Genomic DNA, 13,274 nt, shown 5'->3' on the forward strand with positions numbered 1-13,274 from the left:
TGATTTCATTCAACAGAAAAAAGAAGCCTTAAGTTGAATTTCCACACAGCTGAGAATTGCCGAAGTCACAACAACTGAGTGTTATGATTGACAAATGTGATGTCACTTGTCAGGATCCATCTGTGAATGTATTTACAGGTGTCCCCTACTTTATGCCTCTTTGCCTTTACAAAAGACGTACATTAGTAACCTGTTTTTGCATTACAAAGGGGATTTTTGCTTTTTACGAAAATTTTTCCCATATAAATTAATGGTTCTTCGCTTTTTGCCATTTTGGCTTAAGAAAGGTTTCATAGGAATGTTCTACCTTTGTAAAGAGGGGGGCATCTGTATTATTCAGAAAGGTATAGTGCAGTGACTCTTCAGATTTCATTGCCTCAAATTATGAACACAAATTAATTAATTTTATGTCAGTTTAGAAACAGACAACACAGGATAAGGTTTTTGTTCCTCAGTGTGCGGTAAAATAAAACCTTAATTTACAAATGGGAATTTGAGGGAAGAGACAGAATGGAGAATATTTGCAAACTTCTTAAAAACAGATGAAAAGGAACAGCAATAATTTTGTAATGTATTTCTGACTTCCACCTCACTTTCAAGATGTACCAAGACACACTAAAAATCAATATATTACTTTTTAAGTGTTATATTCTGTTACTGTCTGTAAATGCTCTTGAACCAGGGGATAACTTCACTTACCCCACTATTGAAATGTTCCCGCAACCTATGGACTCACTTTCAAGAACTCTTCTCATCATGTTCTCAATATTTATTGCTTGCTTGCTTGTTTGTTCATTTATTCTTTCTTGCTGTCTTTTGCATACTGGTTGAACACCCAAGCTGGTCTGGTATTTCATGGATTTTATTATGGTTAATGTTCATTTATGGATTTATTGAGTATGTCTGCAAGAAAATGAATCTCAGGGTTGTATATACTGACATATATGTAGTTTGCTAATAATTTTACTTTGAACTTTGTTCCCCCCCCCCCCCCCCCGGAAACCTGCGCACCTGGTTTTCTCCCACATTCCAAAGGTGTGTGAGTTAAGGCTATTAAGTTGTAGTTATGCTATGTTGGTGCAGGAAGCATGGTGACGTCCTCAGACTGTATTGGTTGATGATGTAAAACGATGCATTTCACTATGTTTAAAGTACATGTGGCAAATAATGTTAATCTTAATCTTAGGGACAGGATAACCAGTTAGTGGATAGTGAGCTCCTACATTTAGAGTTGTAGAACCAAGCCAACATTCCAATATAATTATATTGAGGAAGATAAAGAATAAAGAAGCTGCTCTTGGACGCAGGTGCATGGAATCTTTAACTGCCACCCGATGCCGTCCAGACTGGAGAGTTTTGAATTATAAGGAGAGACTAGGTCTATTTTTCCTGCAGTGCAAGGGGCTGATCCTATTATTGTGAGGGGAAAATATAAGGCAAATGACCCCAGAATAGGAGGTCTAAAACTAGGTATAGGTTTAAAGTGAGAGGGAAACAATGCGAAGAGCACCCAAGGGCAATTTTTTTTCACAGAGAGGCCAGAGGAAGTGGTAGAGGCAGGTACAATTACGATGTTTGAAACGGCATTTGGCCAGGTAAATTTAAATTTAAATGGGGGATTTAGGGGGATCCGAGCCAATCACAAGTGAATGGGACTAGCTCCTTTCTCGGAAGAAACCAGTTCTGACTGGTCTCCTAAACCGCACCTCCGAGATGTGCAATTCCCTAGAATGACACTGCCAACGTCAGCCTCCAGTTTTAAGACGCCAAAATCCTGAACCGGATACATTTACTGTAAGCGTTAACTCCGACGAGTTACTCAAAGGCAAGATACAGGCTTTCCTTACCCTGTGCGGCCTCTGGCGCCGGGTGGACAGGCCCGGGCGGTGGATGGCAATCAGCGGGATGGACCGCCGCAGACTCTAGGGCCGCGGAATTGTACCTGAGGATAGAGAGACAAGGGATCGGTCAGGAGTCCGTGACAGAGGAGGAGAGAAGTCGGCGCCCGGGACGTGGCACTGCTCTCGGTCTCGCTCACCAGTGCTGCGCGTATCCAGGCGGCGGCGGGTCCGGGGCCGGTGCTTCCATGTTCACAGGCTGGAAACCGGTTCGTGGGTAGTCGAGCTGGGGAAAGAACAGGGTCGCGCCGGCCTTGCTCTCGTTCTCCGCCGGAACCCCGCTCCTTCAGCCTCCCGTCCGAACAAAGGGGACACCTAGTCACTGCGGCAGGGGCTGCCCGGCTCCCTCACCTCCGGAGAGGGGGGGGGGAGAGATAACAGAGGACAATTATTAAAAATATCCCAGATATCCTCCTGGAGTAAATAGATTATTTATGTAGCATTACAAATATCTATCGTGCAATTTCAAACATATGTTACTTAAATGAAATAAAAATACATTTATTCTCACCTTTTTTCAGTGCTCCCCCTCTCCACGTTGGTGGATTCCCAACGGTTATTCCGTCGCTCAATGGCTTCCTCCGCTGTATTCCGGTTTGGCGGAGCGGGGGTGTAACAATCTCCTCCATCTCTTTTGTCTTACTCCAACCCCCATCAGAAGTAATCTGTTGGTGTGAGATAAAGCTGGAAGGCTGCCTAATTATTTTAACCGGTTTTCCGGGATGAATTAATGCCATCTGCTGAGCTGCGGAACCAAGTTGTCGGCGGCGACGTGCCAAGGATGGGCGAGCGTTTATGATCGGCGCACTGTAGTGGGTAGCTGACTGGCTGGAGTGGTGAGTATGAACGGTGTGAGGTTGCGTTTTCCCAACCCACCGGATCCTAACCAAAGTATTGCTCTCTTGGTCGTCCCACGGTGGTCTGCTGGTTGAGTTAGTAAATTAAAAGAATTTTGTGCCCCCTATCAATCTGGATCACTTGTGTCCTTCCAGGAAGATCCTTGCTGTCTTTACCCACATCTCTCATATATCTGACTCCAAACCAACGTGAAGTCGCCTCTTCACCTACTGCTAAACGATGGCTCTGCCAATGACGTGTACTACTTAAAATGGCAAGAAGTAAACTTTAAAAAAAAACGTTAGCTGTTAGTTAATTCCTCATCACAGGGAGGATATGGAGGTGTTGGAAAGGGTACAGAAGAGCTTCACCAGGTATCAGCTATGAGGAGTGGCTGGACAAATTTGAGTTGTTTTCTCTGGAGGGTGAGGGGAGAAGTTCATAAAATTATGCGGGGCATAGATGGGGTAGATAGAATCTTTTTCAGGGTAGAAATGTCAAATAAGGGTATGCATTTAAGACGAGAGGGGAGAGGTTTAAGGGAGATGTGTAGGGTAAGTATTTACAGAGTAGTAGATGCTTGGAATGGGCTCTTGGATATGACAGAGCTGTTTAAGAGGTTTTTAGACAAACTCATGAATATGTGGAGAATGGAGGGATATGGATCATGTACAGGCAGAAGTGATTCAGTTTAATTTGATTTTGTGTTTTGCACAGACATCTATGTTTGAAGGGCCTATTTCTGTGCTATACTGATTGATCTTTCCCTTGGAAAAGTGGGCTAAACCCCAAGCCATGACAGAAGGAGTTCTTAAGAGTGCCTGAAAAGACTGCAAGAGATTCTGAATAAATTGGAAGGAGTGTTGGCTGTCCCTTCAGAGGCTTTGGTGTGTATCATTGGTGTCATCCACGCTTGAGGTGTTACTCTCAACTTTACATCCATGGGATTCGGGATGTTACTAGCAAGGCTGAAATTTATCCAACATCCTTATTGGTTGCTAAGAACCAACCAATTTGAGACTTGAGTTTGGTATGGACCAGATGGAGAGGTGTAATTATCTTTCCTTGTGAGGGTAGGGGAAAGTGTGGGTCACTGACATTTCAGTGATTTTTGTGGTGCTGAGTGATGCTAACCTCTTTATCTAGATTTAATTATTTGAATTTAAATTTTCCACCTGCAGTTGAAATTGGGATTGATTTATTATTGTCACATGTACTGAGACACAGTGAAAGCTTTTGTTTGTGTGTCATTCAGACAGCTCATTCCATACAAAAGTATATTGAGATGGTATAAGAAGAAAATGCTTAATGCCTGATCAGTGGCTCTTCATTCTTAATACTACTTCAAAAATTTAATAAACTTGATAACCGTACTCCAAAAACAGAAACAAAAATGCACATGCAACATTTAGAAGGTCTTAGACAGCATTGGTGGGGGTGAGGAATGAGAAAAAAAAACTAATACTTCAGCCTGAATGCTTAGTCAGAACTTGAGTTAACATTTAGGTGTGGACTCTTCAGCAGAAAATGTAATGAAGAAATGATTTTAAAAGGGCTGTTGGAAGATAAACTGAATGAATTGTAAAGTATCTTAAATGTAAGCAAGGAAATGATCTAAACAATATCTAATCTGCCTGGACAACATGGGACGATGATGTAATAACAGGGATTATGTTCCTTTAAACATTTCATCCTTTACCCTTAACTCGACCTCTAGTTCTAGTCTCACCAAACTTCAATGGAAAAAGCTTGCTGGCATTTACTGTTATCTATGCCTCTCATAATTTTGTATACCTTTGTTAAATCCCCCCTCATTATTTTATGCTCCAGGGAATAAAGTTCTAACTTTATTAGTTGATAAGAAGGAGAGGGTTTATAACAAAATAATGTTTATGCTATATTTGCATCAGATTGTTTTAATCCCATAAGAAGGAATAAGTAACTATTGAAATGATAACTCTTTACAAACCACAAAATCCAATGTAAAATTCACAGAGGACATATAAAACAAAATAAACAGGTTGGGGTGTAGGGCAGGAATAGAATATAGAACCATAGAACATTACAGCACAGAAACAGGCCTTTTGGCCCTTCTTGGCTGTGCCGAACCATTTTCTGCCTAGTCCCACTGACCTGCACCCGGGCCATATCCCTCCAAACGCCTCTCATCCATATACCTGTACAAGTTTTTCTTAAATGTCATAAGTGAGCCCGCATTCACCATTTCATCTGGCAGCTCATTCCACACTCACACCACTCTCTGCGTGAAGAAGCCCCCCCTAATGTTCCCTTTAAACTTTTCCCCCTTCACCCTTAACCCATGACCTCTGGTTTTTACCTCCCCTATCCTCAGTGGAAAAAGCCTGCTTGCATTCATTCTATCTATACCCGTCATAATTTTATACACCGCTTTCAAATCACCCCTCATTCTCCTATGCTCCAGGGAATAAAGTCCTAACCTATTCAACCTTTCTCTGTAACTCAGTTTCTCAAGTCCTGGTAGCATCCTTGTAAACCTTCTCTGCACTCTTTCAACCTTATTAATATCCTTCCTGTAACTAGGTGACCAAAACTGCACACAATACTCCAAATTCGGTCTCATTAATGTTTTATACAACCTCACCATTACATTCCAACTGTTATACTCAATACTTTGATTTATAAAGGCCAATGTACCAAAAGCTCTCTTTACGACCCTATCCACCTGTGATGCCACTTTTAGGGAATTATGTATCTGTATTCCCAGATCCCTCTGTTCTCCTGCACTCCTCAGTGCCCTACCGCTTACCTTGTATGTTCTACCTTGGTTTGACCTTCTGAAGTGCAATGCCTCACACTTGTCCGCATTAAACTCCATCTGTCATTTTTCAGCCCATTCCTCCAACTGGTCCAAATCCCTCAGCAAGCTTTGAAAACCTTCCTCACTGTCCACTACACCTCCAATCTTTGTATCATCAATAAATTTGCTGATCCAATTTGCCACATTATCATCCAGATCATTGATATAGATAACAAATAACAATGGACCTAGCACTGATCCCTGTGGCACTAGTCACAGGCCTCCACTCAGAGTAGCAATCCTCCACTACCACTCTCTGTCTTCTTCCATTGAGCCAATGTTTAATCCAATTTACTACCTCTCCATGTATACCTAGCGACTGAATCTTCCTGACTAACCTCCCATGCGGGACTTTGTCAAAGGCCTTACTAAAGTCCATGTATACAATATCCACTGCCTTCCCTTCATCCACTTTCCTGGTAACTTCCTCGAAAAACTCTAATTGATTGGTTAAACATGACCTACCACGCACAAAGCTATACTGACTTTTTCTAATAAGTCCCTGTCTATCCAAATACTTGTAGAGCCTATCTCTTAGTATTCCTTCCAATAATTTACCTACTACCGATGTCAAACTTACCGGCCTATAATTTCCCAGCTTACTTTTTGAGCCTTTTTTAAACAATGGAACTACATGAGCTATCCTCCAATCCTCTGGCACCTGACCCGTGGATATCGACATTTTAAATATTTCTGCCAGGGCCCCTGCAATTTCAACACTAGTCTCCTTCAAGGTCCGAGGGAATACCCTGTCAGGTCCTGGGGATTTATCTGCTCTGATTTGCCTCAAAACAGCAAGCACCTCCTCCTCTTTAATCTGTGTAAGTTCCATGACCTCCCTACTTGTTTGCCTTGTTTCCATAGACTCCATTCCAGTTTCCTTAGTAAATCCAGATGCAAAAAACCCATTTAATATTTCTCCCATTTCTTTTGGTTCCATACATAGCCGACCACTCTGATCTTCAAGAGGACCAATTTGTCAAAGTTTATGTGGAAACTCGTTTGGATCAAAACCACCAATCCAGACACATGTTGGGCTGTTTTAAGGAATCAGAATCAGATTTAATCACTGGCATATGGCATAACTTTACAGTAGCAGTACCATGTAATGCATGATAAATAAATATAGAGAAAGAAAAACCAGGTATATATAGTTGCAACAAATAGTTTATGAACCCTTTGCAATTACTTGTTTTTCTGCATTAATTACTCATAAAATGTGGTCTGATCTTCATCTAAGTCACAATAATAGACAAACACAATCTGCCTAAACTAATAATACACAAACATTTGTACTTTCCATGTCTTTATCATTGTTTAATCATTCGCAGTCTAGGCTGGAAAAAGTATGTGAGCCCTTTTATTTAATAACTGGTAGAACCTCCTTTAGCAGCAATAACCTGCACCAATTGTTTCCTGTAGCTGCTGATCAGACTTGCACAATGGCAAGGAGGAATATTAGACCATTCCTCCTTACAAAACTGTTTCAGTTCATCAATATTTCTGGGATACCTTGCATAATCAGCTGTCTTTAGGTCATGCAACAGCATCTCAATTGGGTTCAGGTCTGGACTCTGACTTGACCATTTCAAAACATGAATTTTCTTATTTTTAAGCAATTCTGTTGTTGATTCACTCTTGTGTTTCAAATCATTGTCTTGTTGCATTCTCCTACTTTTATTATGCTTCAGGCTATAGACCACTACCCTGACATTCTCCTGTAAAATGTCTTGATACAATTTTGAATTCATTGCTCCCTCAACGATTGCAAGCTGTCCAGGCCCTGAGGCAGCAAAGCAGCTCCAATCCATGATGCTGCTTCCACCATGCTTCACAGTTGGGATGAGGTTTTGGTGTTGGTGTGCAGTGCCCTTTTTCCTCCAAACAGAGCAATGTACATTTCTGCCAAAAAGTTCAACTTTTGTCTCATCTGTCCACAACTTTGTGGAACATCCAGGTGGTATTTTGAAAACTTTGAGACATGCAGCAATGTTTTATTTGGAGAGCAGTGGTTTCCTGTGTGGTGTCCTTCTGTGAACACCATTCTTGTTCAGTTGTTTTTTTAGAGTGGACACATGAACAAGTTCAATAGGTTTCAGGTCTTTTGCTATTACCCTTGGGTTCTTTTTCAACTCCTTCAACTTTGCACATTGTGCTCTTGGTGTGATCTTTGCCCACACCTAGGAAGAGTAGCAACAGTACTGAGTTTCCTCCATTTGTAGATAATTTCTCTTTACTGTGGACTGGTGAACACTCAGGTCTTTAGAAAAGCTTTTGTAGCCTTTTCTAGCTTCATGCATCTCTACAATTCTTCTAAGGTCCTGTGAAAGCTGTTTAGATCCAGGCATGGTGCTCATAAACAGATCTTTCTTGAGAAGAGCAGGCTCTGTCAGTAACCTGACTTTGTGTGCCTTTTTTATAGGGCAGGGCACCTCTACAACCCTCACCTCCAATCTCATCTCATTGATTAGAACACCTGACTCCAAACAGCTTTTGTAGAAGGCCCCAGAAGTTCACATACTTTTTTTTTGAATCTCGACTGATTGTTTAGATGGTGTACTCAGTATTGACAGGAAGCTGTACAATTATTTTTGTGTTATTAGTTTAGGCAGATTGTGTTTGTCTACTATTGTGACTTAGATGAAGATCAGACCACATTTTATGAGTAATTAATGTTGAAAACTAGGTTATTGCAAAGGGTTCACAGACTTTTTTGAAACTGTATATGATTATTAACTAGTTAAGTTAAAATAATTAGTGCAAAAAACAGAAATAAATTAAGTAGTGAGGTGGTGTTCATGGTTCAATGATTGTTTAGAAATCTGATGGCAGAGGGGAAGAAGCTGTTCCTGAATTACTGAGTGTGTGCCTTCAGGTTTCTGTACCTCTTTCCTGATGGTAACATTGTGAAGAGGGCATGTCCTGTGTGGGTGGGGATCCGTAACGATGGTCGCCACCTTCCGAGGGCACAGCTACTGGAAGATGTCTTGGATACTATGGAGGCTGGTACCCATGATGGAGCTGACTAATTTTACAAGTTTCTGCAACTTATTTTGATCTTCTGCAGTAGCCCCTATACCAAATAGCGATGCAGCCAGTCAGAATGCTCTCCACAGTATATTTGTAGAAGTTTTTGAGTGTTTTAGTTAACAAACCAAATTTCCTCAAACTCTTAATGAAATATATCTGCTGTTGTGCCTTCTTTATAGCTGCATCGATTATGTTGGGACCTGGTTAGGGCCTCAGAGATATTAACACTCAGGAACTTGAAATTGCTCACTCTTTCCACTTCTGATCCCTCTTTGAGGAATGGTTTGTGTTCCTTTGTCTTGCCCTTCCTGAAGTCTACAATCAACTCTTTGGTCTTGTGCTGTTGATTGCAAGGTGTTGCTGTGACACCACAACCTGAAATTCTGATAACAATGATTGTATTATCAGCAAATTTATAGAAGGCATTTGAGCTATGTCTAGCCACATAGTCATGGGTGTGGAGAGAGTACATTAGTGGGCTGAGCATGCATCTCTGAGGAGCACCAGTGTTAATTCTCAGCAAGGTGGAGGTGTTATTTCTAATCTGCAAAGATTGTGGTCTTCTGGTTGGAAAGTCGAGGATCCAGTTGCAGAGGGAGGTATGGAGGCCTAGGTTCTTTAGCTTTTCGATCAGGACTGTAGGAATGATGGTGTTAAGTGCTGAGGTATAGTCACTAAACAGCATCCTGACAGAGGTATTTGCATTGTCCAGGTGATCCAAGGGTGTGTGGAGAGCCATTGAGATCGTGTTTGCTGTAGACCTTTTGTGGTGATAGGCAAATCGTGGTGGATCCAGGTCCTTCCTGAGACAGGTGTTGATTCTAGTCATGGCCAACCTCTCAAAGCATTTCATCCCTGTAGATGTGAGTGCTACTAGATGATAGGCATTGGGGCATTTCATGCTGCTCGTCTTGGGCATTGGTATAATTGTTGCTTTTTTTAAGCTGGTAGGAAGTTTTGACCATAGCAATGGGAGATTGAAAATGTTCTTTGAATACCCCCGTCAGTTGGTTGGCACAGGTTTTTTGAGCCTAACCTGGTACTCCACCAGGCCCTGTTGCCTTGTGAGGGTTCACCCTCTGGGAAGACAGCCCGACATTGTCCTGTGAGACAGAGATCACAGGGTCTTCGGATGCTGCAGGGATCCACTTAGCTGTAGTTTTATTCTGCCTTTCAAAGTGAGCATACAGGGCATTGAGCTCATCTGGTACTGAAGCATCACTGCCATTCATGAGGTTAGAGTTTGCTTTGTAGGAAGTAATGCCTGCAAATCCTGCCAGAGTTGATGTGCATTTGATATTGCCTCTAACCTTTCCCGGAATTGTTTTTTGGCTCTTGAAGTAGCCCTCTGTGAGTCATATCTGGTTTTCTCATACAGACTGGAATCGTCAGATGTAAATGCCATTGATCTAGCTTTCAGCAGACTATGAACCACGTGGTTCACCCACGGATTCATAGCATTATGTTTCATTTATGTGCTGGACACTCTATGTAACTTGTACTTGCCATATTGAATAAACATTTTTGTGGGGAGGAGGAGTGCAAAAGTATTTACATTATTTTATCTGAATTTATTTTCTGTAATAGGTAGATTACTTCTGTTAATTGCAGTGTAATTTGAGCACAGTTGTCAATTAATAATGTGTAACTAATGTTTATATCACAGCTCTCAGCATTACTAAGGGGACTTTTGTGATCAAGTAAAGATGCCAGCAGGAGTATCCTGGCCCCGTTACTTAATGTTGTTGGGAACAAGCATTCTGACAATGTTTGCAGGAGCAGAAGTAGTGCACAGATACTACAGACCAGATTTGGTGAGTGAGAACTCATAAATTCTGTTTCTCACCTAATTTTGTATCCTTTACTTTAATATTCTTTGATTGGTGAGCAGGGTGCAGGCAACTTCATCTTGGGTCTGCGCTAATACTGCAGTTAGCTTGCCTCTAGGATGTAGACTCCTTAGTTGTTTTCCAGTTTTAATTTTCACGTCCTGCAACAGAGGGCTCTAATGTTTCTCGACTCGTGGTTAAGCTTGAGAAGCTTATGTAACTCTCAGTTTCAGCCAGCCTGTGGTCGTCTAGGGCAGAACAGTCTGTGGCCCTGCCAAAATGAGAAATTTTGTTTGTGTGGATGATGTGTGTGTTGCCCACACTGCAAAATATCAAACTGTATACAATATGCGATTAAACGATTGAACTTTATAATTCTTAATTTCACTATGTGGTTAGTAAAGAAACAAAAAAAAGGGGCCTATTCTCATGAAACAGTCTATTGCACAACGTCGGAGCTCACTGTTCATTCATTTGTTCCCGTTGACCTCTGAGCGTAGAGCCCTCAGACCCTTGCTCCTCAGTCCACTTCGTCTGGTGGTCTACCAACTCTCTTCATTCGCGTCCTCTCTCTCCCCGACGGAAAAACCTCGAAATCCCGGCTCCCAGACACACGAAAAAGAACATTTCCTTCATTGTCTAACATGGCCCATTATCTCAAGTCATAACCCAAACATTGCTGCTACAGAGAAACCATTACCTTAGCAGTAGAACGTTACATAGAAGCCATTACGTTAGCCTTAGCAGTGAAACCTTACAGCGTGTTACACTTATTTTCAGGGTGTGCACTGAATCCATGATCTCTTTGTTGTGAGCTCTGATACATGTTCTGGCTCTAGTCTCACCCAACCTCAATGATCTAAGAACTGCACGTAATACTCCAAGTATGGCCTCACTGATGTCTTGTACATCTTCAACATAATACCCCAACTCCTGTACTCAATATTCTAAGTTATGAAGACCAACATGCCACAAGCTCTCTATGATCCTATCTATCTGTGACACCAGTTTCAGGGAATTATGCATCAGTATTGGTAGATCCTTTACCAAGGTATTTTGTAAATCTGGGTAGTTTGGGAACAGAGGAGTGGTGCTTTTTGAGTATCTGGAAGCAGTGGGGGAAGTAGGTGATTAATTGCTGTTGCAAAATCTGTCCCATCAAATCAGAAGATCATTGGCAAAGTTAAGTGAAATCAAATGATTCATTACAGTTAAAGGATAATTACTTCAGGGGCAGCATGGTATTACAACATTGGTGACCTGGGTTAAATTCCCATTGCCGTCTGTGTGTTCTCCTCATGACTGTATGGATTTCCTCTAGGTGCTCCGGTTTCCTCTCACATTCCAAAGATGTAGAGGTTAGTAGGTTTTTGGGTCACATGGGTGTAATTGGGCAGGGTGGACTTGTTGGGTTGGAAGAGCCTGTTACTGTGCTGGATCTCTAAATGAAATAAAAATAGTGTAAAAAAATATTGATTCATTTTTATTTATTCAGCAGTTCTTAGATATTTTTCTGAACTCATTTGTCTGTTCTGCTTCTGTTCCCTGCTAAACTTTGTAATTCCCTATTTTTATTTTTAGAGTATACCAGAAATTCCACCCAAACCAGGTGAACTTAAAACAGAGCTTCTTGGACTCAAAGATAAAATCCAGATTCATAACTCTGAAAAACACTGAAGGAAACAAAGCAAGAAGACCCATTCTCATAAAATATATAAACGACAGCTAAAGAGATTGACTTAAAAATAATTCACCATACATCCATCTTTGAATTACAGATTCTTAACACCTATTGTCCACTCATCCTGACCAGTGATGTGTTAAAAGGACAAATAGATTTGAAGTCTATGATTGTACCCTGAAATTGTAATCCTTATAGATTTATTAATATGAATAAAATTGTATATACTTGATGTGACCTAAAGTGACTCTTACTGCAAACACCAACTTGGTTAATTGAATTAATCTAATGTAAACTTTATGATATTAATATTCTTGTGCAGATGTTAACTAGAATCCTTGGTATTGTGGGGAGATGCAATGTAAATATATACATTTTCTACTGAAGCCAAATCTGATTAAGATAGCACTAACTAAATATGTACTTTATGAGGTCATTTTTGTTGAGGTCACAAATTTTCCTTGAGTGTACATTGCTACAAATAAATGTAATTGAACTTGATCATATTTGTTTTTGTTCAAGGTTGCTGATTACATTGGTTTGTTTGTAGTCACTGCTACTTCTGGCACTTGCCTGGCATCATCCAAAATCCTTTATTTGCTCCAAGATGAAACTGGCAAATGTCTGAAACAGCTATATTGATGTCAAAATTCAGGATTCAAATGTTTATACTTAAAACCACACTTTTAATGTGACCTGTAAACAGGGTTACAAGAGCTTTGAATTGTCTTGCGTTAAACAAGGCTGATGACTATGATGAGATTTGGATAACCAGAATCTTCATTGACAACCCTGAGCCTTGAGTTCAGGATGACACTAACAACTCTGATGATAGCAAAGATCTAAGCCTGTAAGTCAAGGGCTGACAGCCATTCCTGTAATACTGTGAGAGAGTGGGTGGATGGATGGGGAGGAAAGGAGCTGGTTTTGCTATTGTTCTATGGAACATTGTGGACATGACATTGGCACCAGAATGTTTGGGCACACTTACAGGCTACCTCCACCACTTCCTTAGGTTTTGTTATGTTAATGCAAAGATCCATTTCACTGTATGTTTTGATGTACATGGGATATGAATCAGAATCTGTCAGCCAATTGTTTGGAATATGTGCTGCTTTGGACTCAGTGAAGAGCTGAATGTTTCTAACAATAATTCATTC

The 13,274-nt window shown here is 40.9% G+C and overlaps 2 protein-coding genes across 10 annotated transcripts in view; one reads left to right on the plus strand and one right to left on the minus strand.

The window, feature by feature from the left end:
• Nucleotides 1-2,172, minus strand: part of LOC132398338 (G/T mismatch-specific thymine DNA glycosylase-like) — an 82,328-nt gene extending 80,156 nt beyond the window's left edge. For all 7 annotated transcript variants that reach the window (XM_059977619.1, XM_059977618.1, XM_059977617.1 and 4 more), the window contains exons 1-2: nt 2,039-2,172; nt 1,848-1,942 (exon numbers count right to left, since the gene is read on the minus strand). In XM_059977619.1, the coding sequence (XP_059833602.1) occupies nt 1,848-1,942; nt 2,039-2,088 (145 nt within the window). In that variant the 5' untranslated portion in view covers nt 2,089-2,172. The remainder of the gene's footprint in view (nt 1-1,847; nt 1,943-2,038) is intronic.
• Nucleotides 1,682-12,615, plus strand: LOC132398339 (ubiquinol-cytochrome-c reductase complex assembly factor 6). Of its 3 annotated transcripts, XM_059977622.1 has the most exons (5): nt 1,682-1,794; nt 2,420-2,734; nt 3,453-3,622; nt 10,271-10,418; nt 12,015-12,615. In XM_059977622.1, the coding sequence occupies exons 4-5, from the start codon at nt 10,311-10,313 to the stop codon at nt 12,108-12,110; spliced, it is 204 nt and encodes a 67-aa protein (XP_059833605.1). In that variant the 5' UTR covers nt 1,682-1,794; nt 2,420-2,734; nt 3,453-3,622; nt 10,271-10,310; the 3' UTR covers nt 12,111-12,615. The 3 variants fall into 3 exon arrangements, with proteins under 3 accessions (XP_059833605.1, XP_059833603.1, XP_059833604.1); XM_059977620.1 differs by lacking the exon at nt 3,453-3,622 and having other exon boundaries at nt 1,685-1,794; XM_059977621.1 differs by lacking the exons at nt 1,682-1,794; nt 3,453-3,622 and adding an exon at nt 2,177-2,317.
• The last annotated feature ends 659 nt before the right edge of the window (nt 12,616-13,274 follow it).

Source organism: Hypanus sabinus, chromosome 8, assembly GCF_030144855.1.
Source record: "Hypanus sabinus isolate sHypSab1 chromosome 8, sHypSab1.hap1, whole genome shotgun sequence".
Taxonomy (NCBI): domain Eukaryota; kingdom Metazoa; phylum Chordata; class Chondrichthyes; order Myliobatiformes; family Dasyatidae; genus Hypanus; species Hypanus sabinus.

What these genes read in the sequence shown, in the direction of transcription:
- LOC132398339 (XM_059977622.1), top strand. Translation starts at nt 10,311, where the DNA reads ATGCCAGCAGGAGTATCCTGGCCCCGTTACTTAATGTTGTTGGGAACA. An exon ending in GATACTACAGACCAGATTTG is followed by an intron (nt 10,419 to 12,014) that starts GTGAGTGAGAAC and finishes TTTTATTTTTAG; the next exon opens with AGTATACCAGAAATTCCACC.